Here is a 13,173-nt window from a genome sequence, read left to right as displayed (position 1 = left end):
CTGAAAACGGATCACACGGTATGGCTGACATATATAAAAGTTGATACCAAATTTCAGAAATCCTTGTATTGTAGTTCCTGAGAAAAATGTGACGAAAATTTTCAACTTGGCTATCATGTGTAAAATCATACAAGTGTTCGGTAAACAGGAAGTTGATGAATGATGAATCTGAAAACGCATCACACGGTTTGGCTGACATATATTAATGTTGATACTAAATTACAGAAAGGGTGGATGTGTAGTTCCTGAGAAAAATGTGACGAAAGTTTCATGGGACGGACTGACTGACGGACGGACTGATGGACGGACTGACAGACAGAGGTAAAACAGTATACCCCCCCTTTTTTAAAGCGGGGGTATAAAAATCAACTTATAATCTATATAACTGTCTGTTGAAAAATCATTTTAAAGGTAAAGCGTAAAGTCCTCACAATTTCTTGTTCAGATCCAGATCCAGAGATGTCTAAATGAATAAGAATACACTAAATTCCTAAACAATATATAGTCAAATGGACACCAAGCACATTTTGATAGTGTACTAAGAGTTGTCTAAAGTATTTTCTATGTTATGGAAACTTCAATATCCCATCAAAAATACTATAAAAATAAAGTCCTAAGTTTTATAAATTAAATTGGTTTTAAAAAAAATAATATTTGCAAGTCTGCATGCACATTGTATATGAACCTATTTCTTTATATTTATTTTCATCCATGCATTAGTTTAATATTTACTCTGACCTCTCGCTATACATATATATATATATTATATAATTCGTCTAAATAACAGCCCAACAATGTTAGTTTTCCGCATTTTTTTTTCTTCCCTGGCCGAGATTCGAACTCATGGTACTGAGATCGATTTTCAAACTTTATGTTAAAAATAATTAACCAACACGGAGTGATAGTACGGAATCTGAAAAATGCTTCGGAAAGAGGATTGTTTCCTAATCATTTTGAAAAAAAACGTGAATGATTTTGATATCCTAATGATAATGTTTCTTTTTGACGGCACTATATTTTGTTGATTTTTCAATATATTTTATATGGTACTTGACATTTATAAACATGCCCAACGTAAACTATTTCATAGATTTCTGTGAAGAAAGAGTTTTTCATTCATAGGAAGATTTTATGATATTTTGTACACAATGTAATATAAAGTGATAACTCCATGTTTCAAAGTCAAACAAGATAATTATCATTTTTCTACATATTTCTTAAGATATTTTTGAATATCCATTTAATTCAAATCTGGTTTGGATTTGTTTGTGCTCAATGGAATTTACTACGACAAATTAAATTTTATTGACAATTATGGGATCACATGTGATGAGCTTTATATTGAGGTATGTGCCAAACAGTGAAACAACAAACTGGTAAGTTGGAGACCAATTAGAATTCGTTTAGATGTGACAAGTCTTCAAAATTAATAGAGTTTATTTTTTGGGAGTTAAAATTAAAAAGGTTATTTTTTTTATTGTGTACTTTGCATTAAACATGTATATACAAACCTCTTCTATTAATCTTCCTCTGTGCAAATTCTTCAGGAAAGTCTATATTCAATAACCCTTTCAAATATGATTTGTTTTAAACCAATTTAAACGTACATTAAACGGAACTTAAACTGTAGGAGATCAAGAGGGTTTTAACGACAACTAGATACCATTGAGATGGGAGCCATCTCTGTGGGCCCCGCTGTCAATAACGTGGGGTAAATAAGTTGTATGGATAATCTGATATGAAGCATTATTTGAAGTTATTAATGAAGCATTATTTGAAGTTATTATAAATGAAGCATTATTTGAAGTTATTACATAGTCTCATGTGTGATTTTATTCTAAGATTTTAAGTTAAAAATTAACGGTTCTCGAGAGGTAGAGCGGACACAATTTGTCAAGAACAACGAACGGATGGACAGACCGACGGACTGACCTTTGACCTAGGATACATACATTATGACACATTCTCTGGTGTTGGTTAATATATATGTTAAGTTGAAAATGTTTGTCAGGTATAAAGTATGAAATAATAACAGCTGTCCTCTCAAAATATAGTGTGGATCAAATTTGTTAGTGATGGACAGACCAACAGACAGACAGACCTTTGACCTAGGAAGTTGTACATACATCATGACACGCTCTCTGGTGGTGGTTAAAGTGGATGTCAAGTATAAACTTTGAAATCATAACGGTTATCTAGATATGGAGAGGACACGATCTTCACCACAGGACACGGGGTTGTCAACTGAAACCAAAGTTTTTGACCTTGACCTTTGACCTAGGAAGTTGTACATACATCATGACACACCCTCTGGTGTTGGTTAAAATGGATGTCAAGTATAAACTTTGAAATCATTACGGTTCTCAAGATATAGAGCGGACACGATCTTCACCACAGGACACAGGGTTGTCAACTGAAACCAAAGTTTTTTTACCTTAACCTTTGACCTAGGAAGTTGTACATACATCATGACACGCCCTCTGGTGGTGGTTAATTAACATGTAAAGTATAAAGTATGAAATCATAATGGTTCTCTAGATATGGAGCGGACACAAGTTAAAGTGTTATGGACGGACGGACAGACTAATCACTATAGAGCGACCCACCTAAAGGCGCGGCCCTAATAAGACACCAATCAAACAACAAAAAAACACATAAGGGCATCTAGTGGGCAACATATATAGTGTTCCCCAATAGAAATGTATATACACATCATGCCAATTTCTAAATCGTCCCGAATTTCTATATTATTGTTAATAAATTTATCCAGAAAAATAAAATACATATGTATTACATGTCTTTGATTTAACAGAAACAATTAAAGATCTGGCATTAAAACGCGGTTCTCCAAATAACTTTATAGTTATTGTAAATGCACACAGGACACGAATGTATGTATTCGTTACACGCTGCTTATTTCAGTGGTAAATTTCAGTAGATTTTGAAAATGAACCTTGATAAATATTTTGTTTACTTAAGTAAAACAATAAGGGCACGTGTTGTTGAGTACAAAACTACTCAACCGTAAATTATCAAGAAAACTGATTGGATTATCCTTATTGCTAATGAATATCATGTTATTAATTAAAATAGTGTTTTGATTTAAAATTAGATAATAAACGTTATACGACATTTCTAAGTTGTTTCGGAATTGTTTGATGTCGTTAAATTCACTTGATATGTTGTGCATGTTTACGGTTATGCTCTTAAAACCATGCAAGTACATAGGACACATAGAAGTTAAAAACATGCATACAAAATATTATGAGTAAAAAAATTTAAAAAAAAATCACTTTCAATGCATTTAGTTAGTTTCTCTCATGATATGGTCTGTTACATATTTCGTGCATGTAGACATATTTGTCGTATCACACTGAACGCACACAGTGTGCTACAAAAATGTTTTACGATAAAAAAAAAATATTAGAAAAATACCCAAATATGATAAATGACTGAAACTGAGAGTAAACGGAGATAGATTTATGTTTCTATACTGGGTCCGTATGCGTTTAGCTGTTTTATTTAAAGTTGGTTCTGAACGGACGGATTTGAAAACTTGTCCTACGATGAATTACGATATAAAACACAATTTAATCATGAAAATAAAGGGGAGATGTTGATGAGAAATTCCTTCTTCAAATTTTATTCCCTGTTCAAACTGGTTCAATTAATTAATAACTGCATAGCTAAGAACGAGTTAATTAATATTAAATTGGGAAATACATCTTACTTTATGAAATTTGAAATTTGATCGTATTTTTTTTTCTTCACAAAGTCACCATGAAATAGCCACTTTAGCTAAAACCAGATCTATGAGAGAATACTTCTCTCATTGCTCTGGTTTTAGCTATGAAATAGCCTTATCGCAATAAAGAGAGCTTAATAGAAAAATAAGTCAGAATTTCAATCGTTCAAGAAAAGTATTACTGGACAAGAATGAGTTTTAATGGAGAAATATATATTTTTTTTTAAATAAAATTTACATATGTAAGCTGTTTATTAGTACTGTTAATTATTTCATGAGTTTCAAGACAAATAGGGATGATAAACATTTATAGACTATGGACAAACGAGTTCATTATGCTTTAGAATGTTCGACAATATGCAAAAGTAGACATGTACAAACACTGCTAAAAACGGGTTTTAGATCCCTAAGGATGCCACATTTTGTATTGAATTTAATCAATATTATCTACGCCTTTTTCCTACTTTCTGAAGTTTTTTCAATTGGCATCAATCATTACAAATTTGAAACAAAAGGAAAAGTTTATTTTACATTTTTGAGAAAACAAGATCTGTTTATTTTTTTCAAAGGAACACTTTTTTGTTTGGTAAACAAGTGTACTTGTATGTGTTTATTACCACCACTAATCACAGTGACACACCTAATTATTTAAGAACAAACGACCTAATCAACACGATAATTGGTATTGAATATGATTGGTCGTGCATAACAAATCCAAAATAATGGCACGTGCCGATACAAACTTGAATAACATCTCAAATATTGAATTGTTTTTATCAAAACAAAAAAACATAAGATAAATATTAAAATGGGGAATGTGTCCACAGGGACAGAGATGATGCCCCCACCAGCATATAACATTATAAAGGGACATAACTCATGAACTGGAAAAGTGTCGCTTCCAAAATTTGAACTAAAACTGAGTTAAGTGGTAATAAGCACAGCATTATATATGCGTTTCATTAAATTTAGTTGAGACAAACTTAAGTTAGAGAACGGAAACAAAATATCATATAAGGTTATAAAGGGACACAACTGAAGAATATTAATCAAAGTGCTTGTAAGCACCAAAGGGTAAAGATTGTTTTAATTTTTTCAGTGAACATTGTATTGTATAAAGCATCGGTTGTAGCTGATGTAATTGTTAAAATTGGAGTTATCTTCCTTTGTCCATAAATTGTAGTTGATTCAATAATGAATATAACTCCAATTTTAAAAATCATTGATATTTTTAGAACAGATATTAGACTCCTATTTTTCCATTTGTAAAGGAGCATAACTCTAGAACGGTTGAAGTGACACCACCAAATTACAAACTTGATCTGTGGTAATTAGCATTGTGTATAAGTTTAATGATATTTGGTTGAGAAAAACTAAAGTTAGAGAACGGAAACAAAAGAATCAGCATTTTTTTCATTTGTAAAGGGGCATAACTCAACAACGGTAAATGCGACACCACCAAAATTCTAACTTGATCTGTGTTGTGTGGTAATAAGCATTTTGTACAAGTTTCATAACATTTGGTTGAAGAAAACTAAAGTTAGAGAACGGAAACAAAATTTGGGCTGTACGTACATACGTACAGATGGACAAGGGTAAAACTTAATGCCCCCTCCGCTACGACCAGGGCATAAAACTTAAACTATCTATCGAAGGCATACCCTTAACGCTCACTAAAACATCTACTAATCGGAAAATGATTTCACCCTGCTTTCCAAAATATATTGTCTTATATACTTTAACATAAAATAAGTACAAAAACTAACAACTTTACTAACAACTTTGGGTTTGATTTTTCAAGGTCATATGGCTTGTTACCTAATGCATAAAGTCCTGGATTTATGATGTATAAATACGAGTTTAAAGCAAAAGTCAAAATATAGAACATCAAATTTACCTATGACCTTGGCCTCAATTTCAAGGTCATAAATCAAGGACCTCAATTTAAAAGACACTTGGCATGTAATATGCATGGTTATAATGAGTTATATCACTTTCCGCGCAATTCTTAATATAAAAAGGGCGAAAACTCCCATTTAATGTCTACCCATCCTTTCAACACAAATTTAGGAGTTACGAAATGTCGCAAATGACAATTTAATAATAACATGATGTAGGTTTCAGATTCCTGTACAGTTAATAAAAAGAAGTGTTTTTGGGGAGATAACTCTTACAAAGAAATTGGTTCAGTTTAGCAGGGTCAAACTAAAAAGCATATAAACTGTACGATTACATATACCAAATATTTATTTAAAGCAACATATTGTGAAACAAAAATTACTCTCAAAAACACAATTTTGAGGAAGAAAAAAAAAATAATAATCAGAACAAATACAACAGGTCTTTCCACAGAAATAAGATATTAAATTATTTGCTCTGATTAACAATTGATATGTTGTTTTTTTTTCAAGCAACTAGGGGATAGCAATATGGTCACTTCATGTCTTCTTCGGCTGGCAGTAAAACATCATTGCCAAAGTGGGGCATCCGTTTGGTTGTTTGGAATACACAAGTATGCAACCAACTATCAATCAATCCAATCTAATAAATTTAGGTTTATCCCGCATTTTTTTATATGAAATTATCAAAATAATAATTGAAAAGACTTTCTGAGATAAAACCCTAACATATACCATACGCTTAACAAAACGATATACCATACGTTTAAAATAGTTGAAACACTAAACAATACCAAATACTTTAAGATAAACGTAACGCTAAACGTTGATATTTTTGTGTCAGTTTTAAGTTGTTTTAAGTTTATTTTGTGTGTATATTCATTGATATTTGTATTTTCATGTTTTTTTTTATTCATTTGGTGTACATCCGTCTGAGGATCTTTGTGTAAATGGTTTCATTATATGGAGATAATCATTTGGGAAAATGAAACAAAATTGGCTGGTACCACGGTGAAATGATCCTTGTTGGGTTACTGTCGTTTTGTGTTCATGCATACATTATATATATACATATATATTGCGTTATTTCATTTTTTACTATTTTAGAGTTTTGATACAAGGATAAGATCTATATATTTCATGCTATGAATTCATATATATGTATATATATACTAGTACTACACTATACGTTGTGTGTACTATCTATTTACTACGTTCATTCATACATTCTTACATTCATTCATTCATTCATTCATTCATTCATTGACAGACAGACTTTATTCTATACTACTCTGCACGAAGTTATTATGCTTACAACCCCGCCACTTTTTCTAGTACTATAAATACGGTGAACTCGCACTAATGCGAGTTTCACACACTTTAGCACACACGCTACATAGGGACATCTTACTTTATTCCCTACTTTCAGGTAAGCACATTTTCTTTTAGGCCTTATCATGCATGTACTTATATCCAATTAATAGTTCAATTTATAAGGAAACTTCAAGTTAACATTTGAAATAAATGTTTATTATAATTATGTACTTTCAGTGTGGAATAAATGGTTTTGCTACATCGTTATTCGTCACAATATTCAACGCCCTAATGATTAGACCAAGTGGCCATATTACCCTGTGACACATATACCATATGACATGTATGATAAATGAAACGCTTAACGATGTCATGTACCATACGACAAATTTAATGCTTTACGATACCATGAACCATACAATATACAAAACCCTAAACCATGACATTTACCATACGATGAACGAACGCTGACAAAACTTTATATGAATGATGTATGAAAGATGGCCGAACTCTCTACATACGATTTCCGAATAAAATAAGTGGTAACTTTTACTTTACAAGGACTGTTTCAAAATTGGGGTAAAATGTTTAAATCTATACAATGTTGTATTAAGTAACAAGTAAGAGAAACATTCAGCAATTACCATACACACTACTTCAATCATAATTTTCGAATAATGTTAACCAACTTATTATAGCGACTTTCGCGAGTAAAAAATTACATGAGTATCACTCTTCGCGAAATAAAAAACTTGGATCTTTCCTTATTAAACTACATCAAGTAAACTAGAAAATCACGAAATAAATCAACCGCAAAATTGACTAGAAAGGATAAAATGCAATATAAATTATCCACAAAAATAAGTTGGTTTACAGTACTTAAATCTTTAAAATGTATTCATAAAAACTTACTTGACACAAAACATGTGTTGATATATCTGTGTTTGTCAGAGCTTCTGCCAAAGCTTTGAAATTGCTCTCTTCTTTCATCTCTTTCCATTTTGATAGAACCAAAAATTTTGCTACCTTTATATTGTTTGGATAATTGTGTGTGATATCCTCCCATTCCTCAGACATTTCAAGATATGTCACTAATTTATACATTTGGCTTGATGCACATTTCATTGAAAAACGCAATAATTCAGTATCGCTTGGTCTTTGGTTTAAAGCATCATCACTTAAACCTGAAATTAAACATTTGTCTGAAAATCTTACTTGCCTTACAATAAGGCAGCAACCATTTGATTTTATGGGAGGGGGGGGCTATGGATTTTTTTCTGAACAAACTTTTATTTCTCGCCTATGGCGAAAAACAACAATCTATTTTTATCGCGATCTATGTTTTTCTCAGAAACAAAAACAAATTATTTTTTTCTCCAAAAACTGAAAAAAAACTTCTTTTCCCATTAAATCCATAGCCCTCCAGAAAATCAAATGGTTGCTGCCTAAGCACAATGTGTTTAAAAGATTTAGTAATAATATACGAACAAAAAGGAAGTTAAAACCAGTCTTGAAATAACTACTCTTTGCAGAAAATAGTCAAAACGTTTTATGGTGTATTAAATATCCATCTGAATTTGTTTATTTAAAAGAATCTGTAAAGTAATTGAAATGTTTTCTACAGCCTTATATCGTGTCGTCTTTAAATCCTTCACTTAATAAAAATGTATTGAATGTTATAACTATTTTTTTAATTTTGGGTCCTCAATGCTCTTCAACTTTGTTCCTTTTTGACTTTATAACTATTTTGATCTGTCAGCTTCACTGAAGTGTCTTAGTAAGATGAAACAGGCGTCTGGCTTATTAAATAATTAGCCTGGTACCTTTGGTAACTATTTATAGACAGAAGTAATTTCGGTATATCAATGTGAATTTAGAATAACATATGAAGTAAAAAACTGTAATTTCAAAGATGTATTATAAATGTCAATACTAAATATAAATTCAAACGATTTTAAGTGATGATAATGACTAATATCATGACTATGGCTCTATATCCATGATATATTTTTTGCTCTTTCCTTTCGTCCAAAATTTGAACAGAGATAAAAGTATTTACAAATTTCGATAAAACATACACATCATCTAACAATGACAGTTTTTGTTTATTCTAAATATGTCTGGAAATAAAATCCAAAATGTTTGTTTTTACATGTAAGAGATATGGACAGGGAACCCTTATATCACATTTCAATGCTCATTTTATCAATTTTTGAAATTAATCACTCTTATCATATGTGTTTCCCATATCCAGGGAATAGTCAAATCAAAGTTTGTACGAATACAGATTTAAATGAGGTTGAACTATTGTATTGCTATCTAAAAATACATCAGCATTGTTTTGGGACAAAAGTGAACCAAATAGTTTGCTAATATCGAAATACTACATGTATATGAATATTTCGTTTTCATAAACATGATAAATGCACAAAACAAAAAAATCTTTTTTTTTCAAAATCGTACATGATACACCATTAATTGAGCCGACCCACCTACACACTAAGTATAGTGAGAAGGATTGACCAAAGCTAACGTTGTGAGGGAAAATCATGTCATTTTTATTTTATTATCCGGAGAAGTCTTCAGTAACACATCAATATGTTATTTCAAAATAAATTTGACTGCTAAAAGTATCCAATTATATCTCTCCATAAGTTTCGTCTGCATCTATATGTTGGTTAAAAATCATTCCAATGACATTTAGTCATTGAAATAACATTCTTCTTGGACATTTTAGTACATCCAAGCCCCAACATTTGCTAATGTTTTCTGATCGGTCTATTGCTATGTTTGTAAACATCACATGCTAATAACAAGTTACTGATGGATGCCTCTAAGAAAATAAAGAGCATTTAAACAACTTGGATGACTGTTGACCTTTTTAAATAAGGTATATATCGTAGGTGATATACATCAGGTAGGTACGTTGGAAACAAAGCTAACTAAGAAACTTGACTAACATTTCATTGTTGAATGACTTGAGATAGTTCATATGTAACCTGCTATTTCATTTTTTAAATTTCCACATTAAAACAAATAATCATATTTAAAGTCTAAATGAATTGCTAGTAATAACTGATATTCTAGATTATATTTTCGATAACACATATTTGGACCTAAATCCTGTTAATGTACTAAAAAATACAAATTCAATTGGAAATGTGGTAATACACACCTTCAAATCATTTCTTTGATCATTTAAAATGTTAAACAATTTTTCCTATCATCCTTTTTCTATAATAATAAAATTTACGTATGCCACTAACGTATGCCAGCGGAAAATAAATTATATGGATCCTAACTTTGTATACATGGGATATCTTACCTGGACAATTCTGCTCACACTGTTCATTCCTCTGTAGAAATAAAATACTTATATAATTATTTGACATTGTTTAAAAGTATACAAATCAGAAAATGCAAAGGGTAAAATCAAAAATTAAAGCTAGAGAAAGACATATGTCATCATGGCAAAACTAGAGGCTCTCAAGAGCCTGTATTACTCACCTGACTCTACTTGGGTTTTTGAAATCATATAAAAACAGATAAAATTTGGCTACAAAGTAACAACACTTGGCCAGCACCTCATAAGGGATGGACTATTCATGCTATGTTTGATTTCATTCAATTCCGTGGTTCTCTAGAAGAAGACTTTTGTATGCATTTCCGATAGGGTCCTATGTTAAACTAAGACCCCTGCTGGCAGCCATCTTGGATGATGGATCAGAGAAAAATTAACAACACTTGGTCAGCATCTCATAAGGAACATTCATGCTATGTTTGGTTTCATTCCATTCAGTGGTTCTCTAAAAGATGTCATTTGTATGCATTTCCCATAGGGTCCTATGTTAAACAAAGTCCCCCTGCTGGCGGCCATCTTGGATGATGGATCAGCTACAAAGTAACAACACTTGGTCAGAACCTCATAAGGAACATTTATGCCATGTTTGGTTTCATTCCATTCAGTGGTTCTCTGGAAGAAGTCATTTGTATGCATTTCCCATAGGGTCCTATGTTAACTAAGTCCCCCGCTGGCGGCCATCTTGGATGATGGATCGGCTACAAAATAACAACACTTGGTCAGCACCTCATAAGGAACATTCATGCCATGTTTGGTTTCATTTCATACAGTGGTTCTCTAGAAGAAGTTCAAAATGTAAAAAGTTAACGACGACAACGGACGACGGACACCAAGTGATGAGAAAAGTTCACTTGGCCTTTCGGGCCAGGTGAGCTAAAAAGGAAGGACAACTGATAAACTTAGCAACAAACAAACAGGACATAAATATAACACTCAAAATAGTTCTTAATCACCACCTCAATGTTTACAACACAGAAAATATACAAATGTCCTGTTTCTCTGTCCTTTAGTTTATAAGTATGTATTGTAAACAAAATGAACAACATTTTTTAGTCATGTTAGATCTATGCACAGTAAGGATAAAGGAACTATTTTTAATTATAGTTATTATTGTGTTAACTTCGTACAAAAATAATTTTTAATTTGTCCTTGATCCTGTTATTGATTTTGATTTTTTTTTAATTTGCACATTCTGCTTACTGACTATATAAAAGAGGGACGAAAGATACCAAAGGGACAGTCAAACTGATAGTCATCTAAAATAAACTGACAATGCCATGGCTAAAAATGAAAAAGACAAACAGACAAACAATAGTACATATGACACAACATAGAAAACTAAAGAATAAACAACACGAACCCCATCAAAAACTAGGGGTGATCTCAGGTGCTCCGGAAGGGTAAGCAGATCCTGCTTCATATGTGGCACCCGTCGTGTTGCTTATGTGATAACAAATCCGGTAAATAGTCTAATTCGGTAGGTCACATTCATAAAAGGGAAGGGGATTGTAGTTACGATGTAAGGAACATATCCAATATCATTTGTGAAACGGTTATTCCATAACGGTCAACCAACTCGTGATGGCATTCGTAAAATTTACGAAGGGATGATTCACCATTTGGAACTCTTGGTTTAATAGCTTCCTTGTGAGCAGTAACCCTCTATCAAGAAAATCATGATAGGAAATGCATGAATGGGAATATCGTATCAATTGGGAGATATAAACCCCGTATGCAGGTGCTGCTGGAATGTTGCTACTAAGAAATGGAAAGTTCACAATTGGAAAGCTGAAATCATCTCTTTTGTCATAAAGTTTTGTTTTCAACCGACCCTCTTTGTCAAATTCTAGATGTAAGTCAAGATTTGAGGCTATAAAATATATACCTTATCTTGGCTCCAAACCTCCCAGTTTCTTGATCTGTGTGTTTGACTATGTTCGTCACAAACCCATACATTGGTCTGCAAAGCTATCTCTTCGCTAATGAAGCATGTCAACTGAGAACATGAATATTCAAGGTGAAAAGGTAATTGTTGGCTGTGTATTTCATGGATGGTTGACTGATAGAAATCTGATATTCTCTTCATTGTTGTAACCAAACATTCCTTAACTCCAGTGGCTACATCTTGTACTATAAGTCCAGCCGAAGATTTATGGACTATATAAAGGAGAATCTTGTTGCCTTCAACACATACTACAACATCATGTGCCTTGTCAAATGAGACTACAATAAATCCTGAAAAGAGGAGTTTTCTTCCTTCATACTGCTTCAAAGTCCACATGCTCAAACATGCACTGATCAGACGATTGGGCAAAGCTGGTGGTATGACAGTTCCTTTAAAAACAAACGCTAAACATATTGCTCTCTCTGGTGTACATTCTTTTTCCATGAAGCTGGTGGTATTTCTTTCTGTGACCATACAGGGAACAAAGAAGTTCTCTACTGGCAACCGACTTCCTGTAGCTGTATCATATCTCCTTTGCTCTGCCAGAATATCTAAATGAATGAGGATGTTGAATATAAACTCTTTGTACGGTAAAACTGCACGGAAGTCCTTCTGTTTCCAGATCTGATACAGGTCTTCTCGGCGTATTATCCCACTTTCTGACATTCTTCTGAAAGTTTGCTGTAATTCTTTTTTCTTTGGCCAAAATCCTATATCTGAAAAAAAAAAAATTTTTTTTTTTAAGAGAAACGATATTATAGTTTAATGACTATAACTATTCATTGGTCAACTTAAACGGAATTCTACATGTTAGCAGTCTGTGTATCATTACATTATGAACACTGCAAGGTGAGAAAAAGTTGGGTACGAATGCAAACAAAAGGTTGCATGTAGTCATATTCTAAACAAG

General features: G+C 32.3%; 1 protein-coding gene across 1 annotated transcript in view; it reads right to left on the bottom strand.

Moving 5' to 3' along the window:
• LOC139499564 (uncharacterized) overlaps nt 1-13,173 on the bottom strand; it is a 690,384-nt gene that overhangs the window by 45,258 nt on the left and 631,953 nt on the right. Inside the window, exons 20-22 of the mRNA XM_071288298.1 lie at nt 12,204-12,979; nt 10,283-10,313; nt 7,870-8,141 (exon numbers count right to left, since the gene is read on the bottom strand). Coding sequence (XP_071144399.1) covers nt 7,870-8,141; nt 10,283-10,313; nt 12,204-12,979 — 1,079 coding nt within the window. The remainder of the gene's footprint in view (nt 1-7,869; nt 8,142-10,282; nt 10,314-12,203; nt 12,980-13,173) is intronic.

The sequence above is a fragment of the Mytilus edulis genome, chromosome 12 (genome assembly GCF_963676685.1).
Source record: "Mytilus edulis chromosome 12, xbMytEdul2.2, whole genome shotgun sequence".
NCBI classification, from domain to species: Eukaryota; Metazoa; Mollusca; class Bivalvia; order Mytilida; family Mytilidae; genus Mytilus; species Mytilus edulis.
Note: the sequence above shows the minus strand (reverse complement) of the source record. Positions and strands in the feature narration are given on the sequence as shown.